Source organism: Haliotis rufescens, unplaced genomic scaffold (genome assembly GCF_023055435.1).
Source record: "Haliotis rufescens isolate VD_foot unplaced genomic scaffold, xgHalRufe1.0.p SCAF_22, whole genome shotgun sequence".
NCBI classification, from domain to species: Eukaryota; Metazoa; Mollusca; class Gastropoda; order Lepetellida; family Haliotidae; genus Haliotis; species Haliotis rufescens.
In genome coordinates, this window is record NW_025963913.1 from 6,061,607 (window position 1) to 6,078,233 (window position 16,627).

A 16,627-nucleotide genomic window follows, 5' to 3' on the forward strand; every position below is an offset into this window, starting at 1 on the left:
GTGTAGGAGGGGTGTGGGGCGTGAGGGAGGGGTGTGGGGGCCGCCGATATGTCAGTGCATGTAGCTGGGTACACGTGTATAGGAGGAGTGTGGGTGTGGGGTGTGAGGGAGGGGTGTGTGCCGCCGATATGTCAGTGCGTGTGGCTGGGTACACGTGTGTAGGAGGGATGTGGGGCGTGAGGGAGGGTGTGTGTGCCGCCGATATGTCAGTGCATGTGGCTGGGTACAGGTGTATAGGAGGGGTGTGGGTGTGAGTTCTGAGGGAGGGGTGTGTGTGCTGCCGATATGTCAGTGCATGTGGCTGGGTACACGTGTATAGGAGGAGTGTGGGTGTGGGGTGTGAGGGAGGGTGTGTGTGCCGCCGATATGTCAGTGCATGTGGCTGGGTACACGTGTATAGGAGGGGTGTGGGTGTGGGTTGTGAGGGAGGGGTGTGTGTGCCGCCGATATGTCAGTGCATGTGGCTGGGTACAGGTGTGTAGGAGGGTTGTGGGTGTAGGGCGTGAGGGAGGGGTGTGTGTGCCACCGATATGTCAGTGCATGTGGCTGGGTACACGTGTATAGGAGGGGTGTGGGTGTGGGTTGTGAGGGAGGGGTGTGTGTGCCGCCGATATGTCAGTGCATGTGGCTGGGTACAGGTGTATAGGAGGGTTGTGGGTGTGGGGCGTGAGGGAGGGGTGTGTGTGCCGCCGATATGTCAGTGCATGTGGCTGGGTACACGTGTATAGGAGGGGTGGGGGTGTGAGGGAGGGGTGTGTGTGCCGCCGATATGTCAGTGCATGTGGCTGGGTACACGTGTATAGGAGGGGTGGGGGTGTGAGGGAGGGGTGTGTGTGCCACCGATATGTCAGTGCATGTGGCTGGGTACACGTGTATAGGAGGGGTGGGGGTGTGAGGGAGGGGTGTGTGTGCCGCCGATATGTCAGTGCATGTGGCTGGGTACACGTGTGTAGGAGGGGTGTGGGTGAGGGAGGGGTGTGTAAGCCGCCGATATGTCAGTGCATGTGGCTGGGTACACGTGTGTAGGAGGGGTGTGGGGCGTGAGGGAGGGGTGTGGGGGCCGCCGATATGTCAGTGCATGTAGCTGGGTACACGTGTATAGGAGGAGTGTGGGTGTGGGGTGTGAGGGAGGGGTGTGTGCCGCCGATATGTCAGTGCGTGTGGCTGGGTACACGTGTGTAGGAGGGATGTGGGGCGTGAGGGAGGGTGTGTGTGCCGCCGATATGTCAGTGCATGTGGCTGGGTACAGGTGTATAGGAGGGGTGTGGGTGTGAGTTCTGAGGGAGGGGTGTGTGTGCTGCCGATATGTCAGTGCATGTGGCTGGGTACACGTGTATAGGAGGAGTGTGGGTGTGGGGTGTGAGGGAGGGTGTGTGTGCCGCCGATATGTCAGTGCATGTGGCTGGGTACACGTGTATAGGAGGGGTGTGGGTGTGGGTTGTGAGGGAGGGGTGTGTGTGCCGCCGATATGTCAGTGCATGTGGCTGGGTACAGGTGTGTAGGAGGGTTGTGGGTGTAGGGCGTGAGGGAGGGGTGTGTGTGCCACCGATATGTCAGTGCATGTGGCTGGGTACAGGTGTGTAGGAGGGGTGTTGGGGTGTGAGGGAGGGGTGTGTGTGCCGCCGATATGTCAGTGCATGTGGCTGGGTACACGTGTATAGGAGGGGTGGGGGTGTGAGGGAGGGGTGTGTGTGCCGCCGATATGTCAGTGCATGTGGCTGGGTACACGTGTATAGGAGGGGTGGGGGTGTGAGGGAGGGGTGTGTGTGCCACCGATATGTCAGTGCATGTGGCTGGGTACATGTGTGTAGGAGGGGTGTTGGGGTGGGGCGTGAGGCAGGGGTGTGTGTGCCGCCGATATGTCAGTGCATGTGGCTGGGTACACGTGTATAGGAGGGGTGGGGGTGTGAGGGAGGGGTGTGTGTGCCGCCGATATGTCAGTGCATGTGGCTGGGTACACGTGTATAGGAGGGGTGGGGGTGTGAGGGAGGGGTGTGTGTGCCGCCGATATGTCAGTGCATGTGGCTGGGTACACGTGTGTAGTAGGGGTGTGGGTGAAGGGTGTGAGGGGGGGATGTGTGTGCCGCCGATATGTCAGTGCATGTGGCTGGGTACACGTGTATAGGAGGGGGGGGGGGGGGGGGGGGGGGGGTGAGGGATGGGTACACGTGTATAGGAGGGGGGGGGAGGGGGGGGGGGGTGAGGGAGGGGTGTGTATGCCGCCGATATGTCAGTGCATGTGGCTGGGTACACGTGTGTAGGAGGGGTGTGAGGGAGGGGTGTGTATGCCGCCGATATGTCAGTGCATGTGGCTGGGTACACGTGTGTAGGAGGGGTGTGAGGGAGGGGTGTGTATGCGCCGATATGTCAGTGCATGTGGCTGGGTACTCGTGTGTAGGAGGGGTGTGAGGGAGGGGTGTGTATGCGCCGATATGTCAGTGCATGTGGCTGGGTACTCGTGTGTAGGAGGGGTGTGAGGGAGGGGTGTGTATGCCGCCGATATGTCAGTGCATGTGGCTGGGTACACGTGTGGAGGAGGGGTGTGGGGTGTGGGGTGTAAGGAAGGGATGTGTGTGCCGCCGATATGTCAATGCATGTGGCTGGGTACACGTGTGTCGGAAGATGTGGGGGTTGGGTGTGAGGGAGGTGTGTGTGTGCCGCCGATATGTCAGTGCATGTGGCTCAGTACATGTGTGGTGCATGTATGTAGAGGCATGTTGAACAACTCTGCGTGTGCGTGTGCGTGCGCGTGCGCGTGCGCGTGTGCGTGTATTCGTGTGTGTCTGCGTGTGTGCGCGCCTGTGCTTGCGCCTGTGCGTGTGTGTGTGTGTTCCGTCTGTATGTCAAAGCATGTCGATGAGTTCGAGTCAGTATAATTGGGCGTTCTATTAAGGAAGATTTTTTTGTTATACTTTATATATTTATTACTTATAGGAAATTATCCTATGTTTGAACATACTCTGTTTCAAGAGGTCAAAAGAAACCCTATGCCAAAGTGAGGAGCGGTGTAAAAACTTCATAGCAGAGTTCTCCTCCCAAGTTGGGAGTCTTGGAAATTTAACGAACCTACTATCCGGACTTCGAGAACCGATCGGCAGGATTCACAGGGTTACAGGAGCATCAATTCACGGCGGTCTTCACAGTTTGATATTAGTGGCTCCGACGAATGGGTCAGTTCAAATGGTGAGGTCATATAGTGTAAGCCACTTAAAAAGAATACTTGAGGCTCAGAATTTGTATAAATTTGTTATATAGGTCGAATTTTACTTTGATTTAATTTCGGGATGGAAAAGAACTCAAATATGAGGAACCGGAACCGAATTTCGCATGTTAAATTATTTAAAATAAACTGGGAGGGGCAAAGAAAGAATACCGAGTCTGTTTTTTATGTAATTGAAAAATAAAAGAAATGTTGTTAAATATGATTATGCATATATCACTCATCCCTGCAATAGTTGTAAAAAGTAATCTCTGTCGGGGTAAGTTTGTGTAAAAATATAATAGATTGGTTCAGTGAAGACTGAGTCAAGAAATGAATTTGCAACCGCATACCTCTCACCATGTTTGAAATGTCGCACATTGGTGCCGAAAAAGCAAATTTAATGATTTTCAAAGATAAGACCCCCCCCCCCCCCCCCCCCCCCTGCGTAATCCCATTAATTCTAAAATCCAGTATATTATTTCAGTTATACATAACACGAAACAAAAACCTGCTGAAAGGTGTTTACATCGGCAATCTGTCAATCGAGGGGACAGCAGTCAGACAGATGAAGATCGTTGAAGATGATGGTGTGATCGTTCTCTACGAAAACAGAGTAAGACGTTAATTTGTATTTTCCTTGTTGCCTATGTATGAACGTGTATACGGACTTCGGAACAATACAGTGTAGTGATCACCCCGAGTAGCCAGTAGAATGGCATGATGCTACTAAACAAAGTACGAAATGTGTATATATGTAAGTAAGATATTAAACTGACAAGGAAAACCATTTCGCTTCTTTGGCGACTTAAATCTACCCTGCACTCCTTCATAGATTGAACAGTTCAAGTAAAGGATGCACATGGCTTCCAGTTTTCCTCGTAATAACATGTGGAATTAAATAGGTAAAGGTGGCCTCATGGGTGGCAATGCATCTATACCATTATGACAATGTATCCATACCCGTGCTCGTGGGTTTCACTAAAAATGGTAAACGTCTGAGACCTGCATCATTTCTGGCAAATCTTCCACATTAAGCTGACACGCCATGATGTAACTGTTGAAAGTGGCTTCAACCAAACGCTCGTGCTGTATAACAGCAATGATAGATGGATGTGTACTGTTGGGCTTGGAGAATTTACCTGCCACAAAAAAATGACATTGTTGCATGGTGTTTTGCTTTAAGTTTATATGCCACTATGAAACATAGAACATGGTCTTATCAATCCTCTGTCAGCTGAACAAGCATGTATATTTTAACTCTATGTATATTGGGAATCGGAGTTTGGCCGCTGCATCTCGTGTTTATGTAAAGATTCCTTTAAGAGGATCTAGCTTCATCTGAAGTAAGGGCTTTAGGGTAGCCTAGTGGTTAAAGCATGAGCCGGGGCTGACCCACCACCCACCCCACCCCATCTCATCCCAACCCCACCCCGTCCCACCCCACCCCACATGTATACAAATGAGTGAAACCAATTCTATTGTCCACCGCAGTGATCATATTGCTGGAATATTGCTGAAAGACACGTTGAATCCAGCTCACTTATTTACTCATATTAAGACACAACTGGGTCGTTTAAAGGCTTTTTCACATACTTCCTTTTGCGTTTGATTACCTAACAGTTACTGGCTACATCACAACACAATATTGGTATGGGATGCAGCACGAGGATCCGGTCTCACATACATCAGTACCACAACGTATCGTATCAAACGGAAACGTAGCAACAAATCACAGACTTATTTGTTTGAATGTTTTAATGACCATGACTTACATTGCAGACTGAGAAAGAGTGCCTGCACAAAGTTCCGTGCAATGGTATTATTTCATCATGTTTGAATCGGTCTGATCCGTTCTGTGGATGGTGTTGGAACAAAACAAAGTATGTTGTAAGCGATTTTGTAAGCATTAGTGTGTTAAAATATGCATAATCAGCATTTGCAGGCATATTGTGTGTAGCTTCGTACTATGGTTTGGTTTTAAGTTCCGAGAACCAGTTATCAGAATCGATTGGTCAACGACTTGCTGTGTAGCACGTTTTAAACTCTCAAGAATGAGTTTTTGTCCATTCAACAGCTAGTTCATGTGCTCTTGGTTGGTATTCTGCTTAATATGGACAAACGCAACTGTAGAAACATTGATTGTATTAGATATTAAGATTTACTGGAATGACTATGGCGTGTACACAAACACCACACCACGACACACCACACCACACCACACCACACCACACCATGCCACGCCACACAGACAATACGCTTCAGTTAACAGGTTTTATTGATGGGTTTTGTACTGGTGATTGAGTACATTGTGCTTTGAGTGATTTTAACATTTTACAGAATAGTGCATGGCACTGACTGATGGGAGTCGTACATTGCATTGAAAGGTTGTGTACCTTTCAACGTTGTGCATTTCATGGAGTGGTGTTGTCCATTTCACAGAAGGCTGTTGTATATTTCAGATGTACTACATTCAAGGACTGTGGTCACCTCTATTGGATACCAATTAACGCAGATGATGTACGTATGTGAATCATGTTCACTCTGGTTTGAAGTGATTTTCAAACACAAAGTAGGCATGTCAAACCCTAAAACTTAGTGTTTGTATTGAAAGAGTAAAAGTTTTGATATTTTCTTTGATATATATATATATATATATATATATATATATATATATATATATATATATATATATATATATATATATACACACAAGTATGATCCAATTATGCCTGATGATCGAACGCAATAACATGGGTGCGTGCATCCAAATCTGTATATATATATATATATATATATATATATATTCTGGTTTTCACTAATTATGATAGATTTATGATGCGGACCGTGTTATTCATTAGTCTTTTCAGAGCTTTTATCGTCAAGTAATTAGGTATCTAATTTGTTGTGAGTGAGCCAGACATAGAGGAAACACATAATTACCTCAATCCAGCCAAGCATTGTAAATCCATATCACCTACTTACTTTTTCCCGTCTTTCACCAAAACATCAGGCGAAGTGGGTGGAAACCAACACAACGCGTCAGCTCCAGAACATCCAGGTTTCCAGTGAACTATTTTACATTTAATAAAACCTCGGGATGTTTTATTGATTTAGCAAAACCTGGGGACGTTTCATTGATTTAGTAAAACCCGAGGACGTTTAATTCATTTTGTAAAACCTTGGGACGTTTTGATTTAGTAAAACTTGGAAACGTTTTATTTTATTTTGTTAAACCTGAGAACGTTTTATTGATAAGTAAAACCTGAAGTTGTTTTATTTATTTATTAAAACCTGGGACGTTTCATTGATTTAGTAAAACCTGAGGACGTATTTTATTTTTGTTTCAGGGAACAATTTGTGTACATCCCCCTCCCCTTCCCACCCCGGAATATCAAGGGCCCTTTACTGTATGTCATCGAGTGCTGTGTTACTGTTCCAGGGCGATGCTTTTATTGACACACTGAGTCCAGATAAGGGCCCAATGGCAGGGGGCACACGTCTCACGCTGAATGGGAGAAGCCTTCATCTCCTCAGCATCAGCATCAGCGCACTCACCATCACCATAGGGGAGAAGACGTGCACGGGCATCAACATTACGTACGGACGTTGAACCATATCATCTTTCCATGAGCATTGGCATCACTGACACTACGTGCATGGTATCGCAGTCCCGAGGCCGAGCGAACATTTTATTTTGTGCGTGCGTGCGTGCATGCGTGCGTGCGTGCGTGCGTGCGTGCGTGAGCATTTTCTTCGTGATTACGATTTATCAAACAGTACGTTTCTTCCCTGTAGAGTACTGTATAAACTCTGTGCGTTCAAAGCCATGTCAGCTATTTTCGGGCTACTTGGACGCGGATTGTACGTAGCCGAGTGACTAGTAACACTGTGATTATCAACGTCCTATGGATGCTGTGGGTACTATGACACTCAGTCGGCCAAGCCACCGAGCCTGACAACCCTGGTGCATTTAGTCGCCTCTTACGTGCATAATTAGCTGGGGACTTATTCTTTTTTTTTTTGTTATTTAACACCGTACTCAGCAATATTCCAGCTATATGACGGCGACTAGTAAATAATCGAGTGTGGACCAGACACACAAGTGATTGGTATTGCGAGCAACCATCCACACGTCCGGGGTACGAGCCAGACACCATGTCATTTGGTCGCCTCTTATGACCAGTATAGGTTCTGGGATCCTATTCTAACCCGGAATCCCCACGAATCAGTGTGAGTGAGTGAGTTTGGTTTAACGCCGCCTTGAACAGTATTCCAGTTACATCACGGCGTGTCAGCTTCATGTGGGAGGAAAGCCCGAGGATATGCAGGACTTAGATGTTTAGCAGGTTGTTAAAACCCACGAGCACGGGCATGATGCTGACGAATCTAGAAACATAATCGGGCCGAAACGGAATTCGAACCCATAATCATAGGTTTCTGGTACGTGAAAGGGACGTAATGCTGCACAGCGAAATACGGTGCTATAGACGATTGGCCACCAGAAATTAAACCTGTTCATCGCACATGACTCTGTTAAAGTAGAATGAGTGCGAGTGGTTTCGAATTTACCTACTGATTGTGGATCGAATGCAAATATTAGTGTGCATGCAGTGACAGTATTAACTTCCACGACGCCCCCTATACCTGGTGTCCGATGGTTCTGTTTCCATCCACAGTAGCCATGATGTCATGACGTGTCTCACACCCCCCAGTCAGTCGCCAGGACAACAGAACGTGACGTGGACGAACGGTAAAAGTGACATCAACCCAATCGGCACATTCCGTTACGTTGAAGACCCCACTATAGCAGGGATATTCCCAAACAGATCCTTTGACAGGTATTGGTGTACTTTATTATGCAATGTACATGTTAGTGTGTCTTATCATATATGTATACACAAAACATAAAGTACCTGTGATCTTGTTTATCATATTGCGATTGTTAAGAAGCAGAAAACTACTCTTTCCTTAAAAAAATAATGTGCCTTGGTGTTTAATTTAGCCATTGTCATGTCTAAAATAAAATTTAAACAAATTCGAAATGTGTTTAAAGCCATATATAGTCCATATTAATGTATATGATCACGTGGACGTTTGCAAATGGAAACAGAGTTACCGGTGTTCAGATTTCTGCAGATGTAAATGGTGAGGTGGGTGAAATGGGGTTTAACGTCGCGTTCAAGATAATTGCACTTACATAGCGACGTGCATGCATGTGTGTGTGGCTGCTTGTACTTGTCCGGACTAATGCCGAGTCAATAGCGGTAGCCTGTTGAGATGCCATGCCGCAGTTTAACATAAATACCCCACCAGACAGTTTACTGACTCCGAGCCAACCAGTCCTTGTTTTAGCCCCTTAATGCCGAGCGCCAGACAGGGTAACAGCAAGTACATCTTTTAACGTCTTTTGGTATGACACGTGAGGGGATCGAACCCCGGACCTTCCGCTCTCCGGGCGGATGCTCTACGACAAGACCACGGATGCAAATGGATGCATATGGTTAGGTAATTGTACATACATGGGAGCGAGTTCACTTTGAAAAATAATTACAGCAAAACGTGTCAATATTAAGCCTAAAGTGGACGTTTACTATCTTGGTGAAATGCACCAGCCCAAGCAGGGAGGATTCGAACCCACGCTCAGCGGATCCTTGCACAGCTCAGCCAGTGATCCACGTGTGCCTATTTATTTGACGGTCGAGTAAACCTGTGATATTGATGACTGCAGAGTAAAACCAAATTCACTCAAACCTCACAACTAAATATGACATGATTTATTTGATACACATCAGCATTTACAATAATGTTTCTAAAAACTTGATAATTGTGTTGAAGTGGCGGGAGAAACTTGGTAATATCAGGGACCAACTTCGACGCCATCCAGAATCCCAGAATGCAGATCGTGGGCGCGAGCGTGTCGGAGGTACATATTTCCTTTTGTCTGCCGCAATTTGTTTGTTTGTTTGTTGCTTACCATCGCTCACAGCAATATTCCAGCTATATGACGGCAGTCTGTAAATAATCGAGGCTGAACCAGACTATCCAGTGATTGAGATCATAATCATACGATGACATGCATCAACCAAGAGCCTGACCACCCGATCCCGTCAGTCGCCTCTTACGACATCGTTGCATGGTCTGCAGCAGTAATGCCGTAGTTGTAGTTATAACATCTTACACTGGAAGAATGTATATCTTTACTTCGTAAATATTTACGCCTTTCCAAAGCAAAAAACGTTTATATGTTGTAAATTTGACTTTTACAAGTCTAACCATTTGTTGAAATTATTAATTGTACATACAATTTGATCAATTTGAATTTAAAAGTTTTATAAAGATTCGGGTCTAAATTTTCATACAGTTAGATACATGTATGTTATTGTTACAACCTTAATAGTTCTATAGTATGTTCTTCTGATGTTACAAGCATGTACGTGTTAATGTTCAGGATACCACTCGGACATGTTAATTCGAATGTTCCAAAATTGCTTCAAAGGTCTTCAAAATAACAGGATTTCCAACACACATTATGACGTCTTGAATATGTTTACTTCTCTATTGCATGTATCTCGGTTCCGGAAAAAATAATAAGTGTTTGGGTGTACCTTTATTTTGGCAAATAGTAGTGGACGGATATATTGTGTACGGTTGAATTTAAATGCACAGTTAATAATAATTGTCAATTTGTTCCTATGCTAAATCTTATGCCCAAAGCGCATTATTAACCCCGGTCAATGGATTAAAGTGCTGCTTGTGAGGCACTAGAAGGTAACAACCGACTCATCCTACCGGATACCCATTCACTGCTAGGTGTATAGAGGCACATTTCGAACAAAGGAGACACCACATGTGTAACAGCGTGTAACTGTTTTCACCGAATAGCATAGCCAAGAAATATGTGTCTTATTATGTGTGTTCCTTGGTGTGACGAATGTGTGAGTCGCCGCAATTTATTGACAGGTTTCACGACCACAGTGCGCAGCGACAGCTTTAAGACACGGAGAGGAATATTATTTTAGTCGATACCTGTGGCGGGGATATATTTATATGTCAGCCATAAATTTACAGACAGGAATAGGAGCGTTGTTGGTTAGCCTAATCAGAACTTTTTAAACCACCAATGGCTGTACTAGACCCGTGAAGATCCGGACAGAGAATAGGCCTTCTGGCGACTAACGAGATCGCGTGGTCAGACTCGCTGACTTGGTTGATGAATGTCATCGTATCCCAATTGCGTAGATCGATGCTCATAATGTCAATCACTGGATTGTCTGGTCCAGACTCGATTATTTACTAACCGCTGTCAGATAGCTGGAATATTGCTGAGTGCGGCAACAAACAAACAAAAACAATATACTAGGGAGGAATGTATCATTGCAAGTATTGTTTCACTGTTTAGGGTTGCCGCCACACAAATGACAGTTTGATAGAGTGTAGTGCTCCAACAATCACGAAGGACCTCAGAGACAAGCTTGAGATAGACAACAACCCCGACAACGCTGATCTAATACAAGTGGAGGTGGAATTCAAAATGGATGGAGTCAATTCCAGTTTACTTCGCCAGACCTTGGAGATAGTGAGCGATCCCGTATTCTATAACTTCACTGAGGAGGGCATGACCAAAGAGCTCGTGGAGGGGATACGAACTGTCATCATCATCAGGGTGAGGCCCTTTTTCCATGACTTTTGTTTTCAAAACTTACAGGGTAGGGAGGGAGTGGGGGGACTTTCTATCGTAGGTTACATATCTATAAAAGTACAGTAAAATTTAATGTACCACGTGATCTCCTCGTTGATCGAAATGTGAACAGACGGGTCAGAGGTCATGGTGTCAATCCTTAAATTCTTCTACGACCCAAAAGTCGAAATCCGGTGTCAAAATGCAATTGGAGTTTAAAAAGACGTTTCTAAAGAGTTTTATAAATTTAGAATATTTTAGGGCAACTGAATGGCTGGCGGGTCTTGAGGAAGAAGAAAAATATTTTTACAAGGAAAATGGGTTAATTAGTGAGTAAATGAATATTGTATAACACTGATGTCGCATGGGTTGCGGAATTTTCACAACTTCACAACTTAATGAAATAGATCATTATTATGTTTTATATCTCCAAGAATCGTATTTAACAAACGAAGCCGAAAATCGTTTTTCTAGCATTTCCGACAGTACTTCACGTGTATATTCTGACCCCGGAATCCCAACATCTGACATAAGGATGAGGTGGTATGTAAATGTAGTTTTCTGGTACCAAAACTTTCACAAGCATCACTATCCTGAATGACATTAAACTACACTGAAAATACAGGCCACGCTCTTCAATTCTTGCAAGTGTATGTTATGTTTTATTAAAGTTCCATGATACAAATGCCATGATAATTCCACGAAGTAAAGATTGTAATCCTGCACCGTCTAAAACATGGAATTGCTAGAGTACCCGGGGTGGTGTTTATGATCCGGCTCGTGCCGTTGTAGAACACAGACACAGGCAGATGATTGTGCGTTTATTAGACTGGGGGTGGCTGCTGCTGTTACGTCACGTAACTATATGTTACTACTTCATGTCCGTTATTCAGTTATGGCCTGATGAGTTGAAAGCGCGAGCCTATTAAAACTGTGTTCAATCTTACTCCACTTATTTAATTATTACTATATTAATATATATATATATATATATATATATATATATATATATATATATATATATATATACACATATATATATTCAATTTAATTCAACACCCTAATATAGATATCAAGGCAGATGAAAACAGATTGAAATGTGGCCATTCCATACCTGAAGAAAAGAAAATATCCTTCCTCCTCAACAGCAGCACACGAAGTGAGGAGGAAGTCAGGTATGGAAGGAAGCTACCTGTAGAGGACCAGGGTGGCCATTTAAAAGATAGATTGCCTTAAGTATCAAAGGAAGTGCTTAATGCAAGATATAAATAGACTGAGGGAAACCCTACACGTGTGAAAAAGTGTCTAAAGACAGACAGAAGGTTGAAGATCTGGTGAGAGATTCCCAGAGACTGAAAATAAGGGTGTCATGATCAAGTACTTTAAAGAGTTATTTACTGACATGCAACTGTAGACAGGACAAAAAATGGACATTTAGATATATATACAAGACAATGAAGGTTTCCGTCAGTTATTATGAAACATGCATTAATGACAGATTGGCACATGGGAAATGATCACGCACGTGGCAAATGTGAATCTCTTTATTATTAAGGCGTTTCTAATTTGAACATCTGCCCAAAGGCAAGTCATACGTGGTGTTAGAGCATGTGTCACACATGCACAGGTGTGCAGGAATCAGAGCACGTAGACGTGTCAGGAGTATCCCCGAACTAAGTAATTTCCGCGAGGAGAGCACGTTACAGCACGTGCTTTACGAGTTTCACCAGCTGCACGTGCTCGTTTTGCCAACAACTTAATTGCAATGCTCTTCAAAGGTTTAATGTTATAACAAGGACACACTTGCTTTAAAGGATACATATACTATATTTATTGTCATAGCTGTTAAAATATAAATAGGCTGGATGAGCGGGTTTAATGTACTTTTTTTAAAATTTGAATAAGCACAATGTGACGAGTGTTTGTTTCATTAGCCCCTTCTAACTCACAACCTTTCGCAAACGAACGGACAATGCTGATATAATTCGCTTTATTTGAATGTTGCGACCCTTCGCGGAAGTCAATGCAGGTAGACTTACGATCAGCACAAATATTATTTGGTTTGATATATAGTTTTAATGAGTTTCAGTCAATTCCGGCAGTGATTGCGATTGACTGTAGGAACGCCTAATTCGTATCCTTCCCAAGATAAAATACGATCGTTACGAAGTCACAGAAGGAAAACTTAATGTTTGTTTGTTGTTAAACGCCGCACTCAGAAATATTCCAGTTATATGACGAGGTTTAGTAAATAATCGAGTCTGGACCAGACAATCCAGTGATCAACCAAGTCAGCGAGCCTGACCACCCGATCCCGTTAGTCGCCTTTTACAAGCATGGTCGCCTCTTACTGCAAGTTCCTGAAGGCCTTATTTCTTCCCGGATCTTCACGGGTCTAGCACAGCCATTGGTGGTTTAAAAAAGAATAAACTGTTCTGATTAGGCCAACCAACAACGCTCCTATTCCTGTCTGTAAATTTATGGCTGACATATAAATATATCCCCGCCACAGGTATCGACTAAAATTATATTCCTCTCCGTGTCTTAAAGCTGTCGCTGCGCACTGTGGTCGTGAAACCTGTCAATAAACACAAAGGAACACACATAATAAGACACATGTTTCTTTGCTATGCTCTTCGGTGAAAACGTGTGGTGTCTCCTTGGACAAGGGACTTTGTTCGAAATGTGCCTCTATACACCCAGCAGTGAATGGGTACCCGGTAGGATGAGTCGGCTTTTAACATTCTAGCGCCTCAAAGGCAGCTTGTGTTGTGCCCTCCCCAGTGAGTTGAGAATGAAATTCAAGTGCACATTGATCCATTGACCGGGGATATTAATGCGCTTTGAGCCTGAGATTCAGCATAGGAAAAGCGCCATACAAATGGACTATTGTTATTAACTGTGCATTTATAATCAACTGGACACAATATATCTGTCCATCAAACCAAGTCAGCGAACCTGACCACCCGATCCCGTTTGCCGACTTATACGACAAGCATAGTCACCTCTTTCGACAAAACATGGGTTGCTGAAGAACTATTCTAACCCGGATCTTCACAACGTTATAAAATACATGAACACTTCACTGATAGATCCGCCTGGATTGCCTGCCTGATTGCTGTGCTGCTGATGTCAACACCCGGAAAAGTCACAACGACCTGGCCACTTCATGCACCTGTGCATGTGCTTTGAGTGCGAGGGCGATACCATTCTGATAATTAAGGGGTGCCCGTCATAGGCTGATATAACTTCCATTCGCCCACATTTTCGTGATATTTGGCATCTGAAAACTTCAAACACCGTAAATAAACAACACACACACGCATGCACCTCTTTATCCACGTCCTTTATACCTGTGTATATCCACTTGCAGGGGGAACGAATCAATATAGCTGCAGCAGCAGCTGACTTCCACGTGACTGTTGGTAGGAATAGCTGTGACGTACTCTCCAGGAAGGTGTACAGAACTGAGATCCACTGCCTGGCCCCGGAAAGTCGCCCACTCACAATATCTGACGATTCCGAGGAGCCTGAAGTTCAGGTTTGTGAGGGGCTGCACTTATAACATTGTGGAAAGAGTGAGTTGAACTTAACGCCGCGTTGAACAGTATTCCAGTTATAGTCCGGCTTCTTCACGGACGCAGTGACGGTGAGAGTAAATGGCTGGTGAAATAGTGATAAAACCCACGAGTATGGTGCTGATAATTGACGCCAGTTTAAAAGTAAAATATGGTTTACTGTTCTAAAAATAATATGTATTGGATCCCCCCCCCCCCCCCCCCCCCCCCCATCCGACATGGATGCAATGTGTGAAGACCATTTCTGGTGTCCCCCGCCGTGATATTGCTGGAATATTGCCAAAAGCGGCCTAAAACATACTCACTCACACACTCACATGCACGCACGCACGCACGCACGCACGCACACACGCACGCACGCACGCGCGCACACACACACACACACACACACCCTCCCTCTCCCCCGCCTCTCTCTCACACACATACACACAAACACAAACACACACACACACATCAATTTTTTGTATGTTGAATCTTGATCGCCTGCATATGGCGGTATTGTTGTGCAGATACGCCTGGGTTATATACAACGTCGTGTCGGCTACCTGCGTTATATCCCATCCTCCAAAGTACACTTGTACTTGTATATAACCGTCGGCTTCCTGGCACTCGGCGTCCTGGCCCTCGTTATCATCGGCGTCCTTCTACGACGTCGGAGCCGACTGGCGGTAGAGAAATTGCAGGACGACATGGAGCAGATGGAGCTCCGGATGCAAACCGAATTCCGGCAAGGTGAGTATGATCGACAGTACTGACGGGTCGGCACAGTGAGTATGATCGACAGTACTGACTGGTAGGCACAGTGAGTGGGATCGACAGTACTGACGGGTCGGCACAGTGAGTGGGATCGACAGTACTGACGGGTCGGCACAGTGAGTGGGATCGACAGTACTGACGGGTCGGCACAGTGAGTGGGATCGACAGTACTGACTGGTCGGCACAGTGAGTGGGATCGACAGTACTGACTGGTCGGCACAGTGAGTGGGATCGACAGTACTGACTGGTCGGCACAGTGAGTGGGATCGACAGTACTGACGGGTCGGCACATTGGGTAGGATCGACAGTACTGACGGGTCTTTACAGTTCGTATGATCGTGTTTGGCACCCCAACCTTGGAAAGTTGTGCACTCCCACCCCTTTCCAAAAAAACTGTATCTGTGCATGCGAGGTTTGAGTTGAAGCAAAGCTGACATGATTTTCTTTTATACCAGCCTTCGCTGAGCTTCAGACAGACATGACCGACATTACAGGCGAGCTGGTGGAGACAGGCCTACCTTACAACAAGTTCAATGTCTACGCTTTCCAAATACTCTTCCCAACCGATGACGTCACAGAGATGACGTCACACAAACTGGCTAGATATCCTGAAATTGTAAGTAGGATATCGATAAAACTTGTGTCTCCTTATTCTTATAAACACCCAGCTCATCCAGTTACAACCGCGTTATATTTTGTTTCGTCTTGCGTGACTTGCTGTTCTGAGTACCTCCAGTCTGATCCATCGGGGCTGTCAAGATGTCTCCATATACTTGAATAAATTAATTTGTCAAGAATGTTCACATCATTAAGTCCTCCTGCTGTTGTCATACCCCCTAGACCGCAGCCTTTACACCAGAGGTATGTTTATTTGGTAAGGTGTCAGATTCGGCGGAATGACTGCACGATGCATTTTGACGGTCATTCTCTTTACAATTATTATAAATAATGGAGTGGCAGTTAAATCAATCCAGGGCTTTGAGACTGCTAAGTGAAGTTTACTAAATATTCTGTTTTCGTGGTCATTGAGACGGTGTCGACTGTACGAGTTATTCTGTTACAATGGTGTTTTAGACAGTGCTGACTGTACTAGTTATTCTGTTTCAATGGTGTTTTAGACAGTGCTGACTGTACTAGTTATTCTGTTACAATGGTGTTTTAGACAGTGCTGACTGTACGAGTTATTCTGTTAAAATGGTGTTTTAGACAGTGCTGACTGTACTAGTTATTCTGTTACAATGGTGTTTTAGACAGTGCTGACTGTACGAGTTATTCTGTTACAATGGTGTTTTAGACAGTGCTGACTGTACGAGTTATTCTGTTACAATGGTGTTTTAGACAGTGCTGACTGTACTAGTTATTCTGTTACAATGGTGTTTTAGACAGTGCTGACTGTACTAGTTATTCTGTTAC

General features: G+C 45.0%; 1 protein-coding gene across 3 annotated transcripts in view; it reads left to right on the forward strand.

Annotated features, from left to right (window-relative positions):
• Positions 1-16,627, forward strand: part of LOC124118215 (plexin-A1-like) — a 73,084-nt gene that overhangs the window by 38,312 nt on the left and 18,145 nt on the right. For all 3 annotated transcript variants that reach the window (XM_046480337.2, XM_046480338.2, XM_046480335.2), the window contains exons 3-13: positions 2,971-3,183; positions 3,687-3,815; positions 4,982-5,082; positions 5,662-5,719; positions 6,642-6,799; positions 7,879-8,040; positions 9,038-9,125; positions 10,602-10,865; positions 14,254-14,421; positions 14,968-15,190; positions 15,670-15,830. In XM_046480337.2, the coding sequence (XP_046336293.2) occupies positions 2,971-3,183; positions 3,687-3,815; positions 4,982-5,082; positions 5,662-5,719; positions 6,642-6,799; positions 7,879-8,040; positions 9,038-9,125; positions 10,602-10,865; positions 14,254-14,421; positions 14,968-15,190; positions 15,670-15,830 (1,725 nt within the window). The remainder of the gene's footprint in view (positions 1-2,970; positions 3,184-3,686; positions 3,816-4,981; positions 5,083-5,661; positions 5,720-6,641; positions 6,800-7,878; positions 8,041-9,037; positions 9,126-10,601; positions 10,866-14,253; positions 14,422-14,967; positions 15,191-15,669; positions 15,831-16,627) is intronic.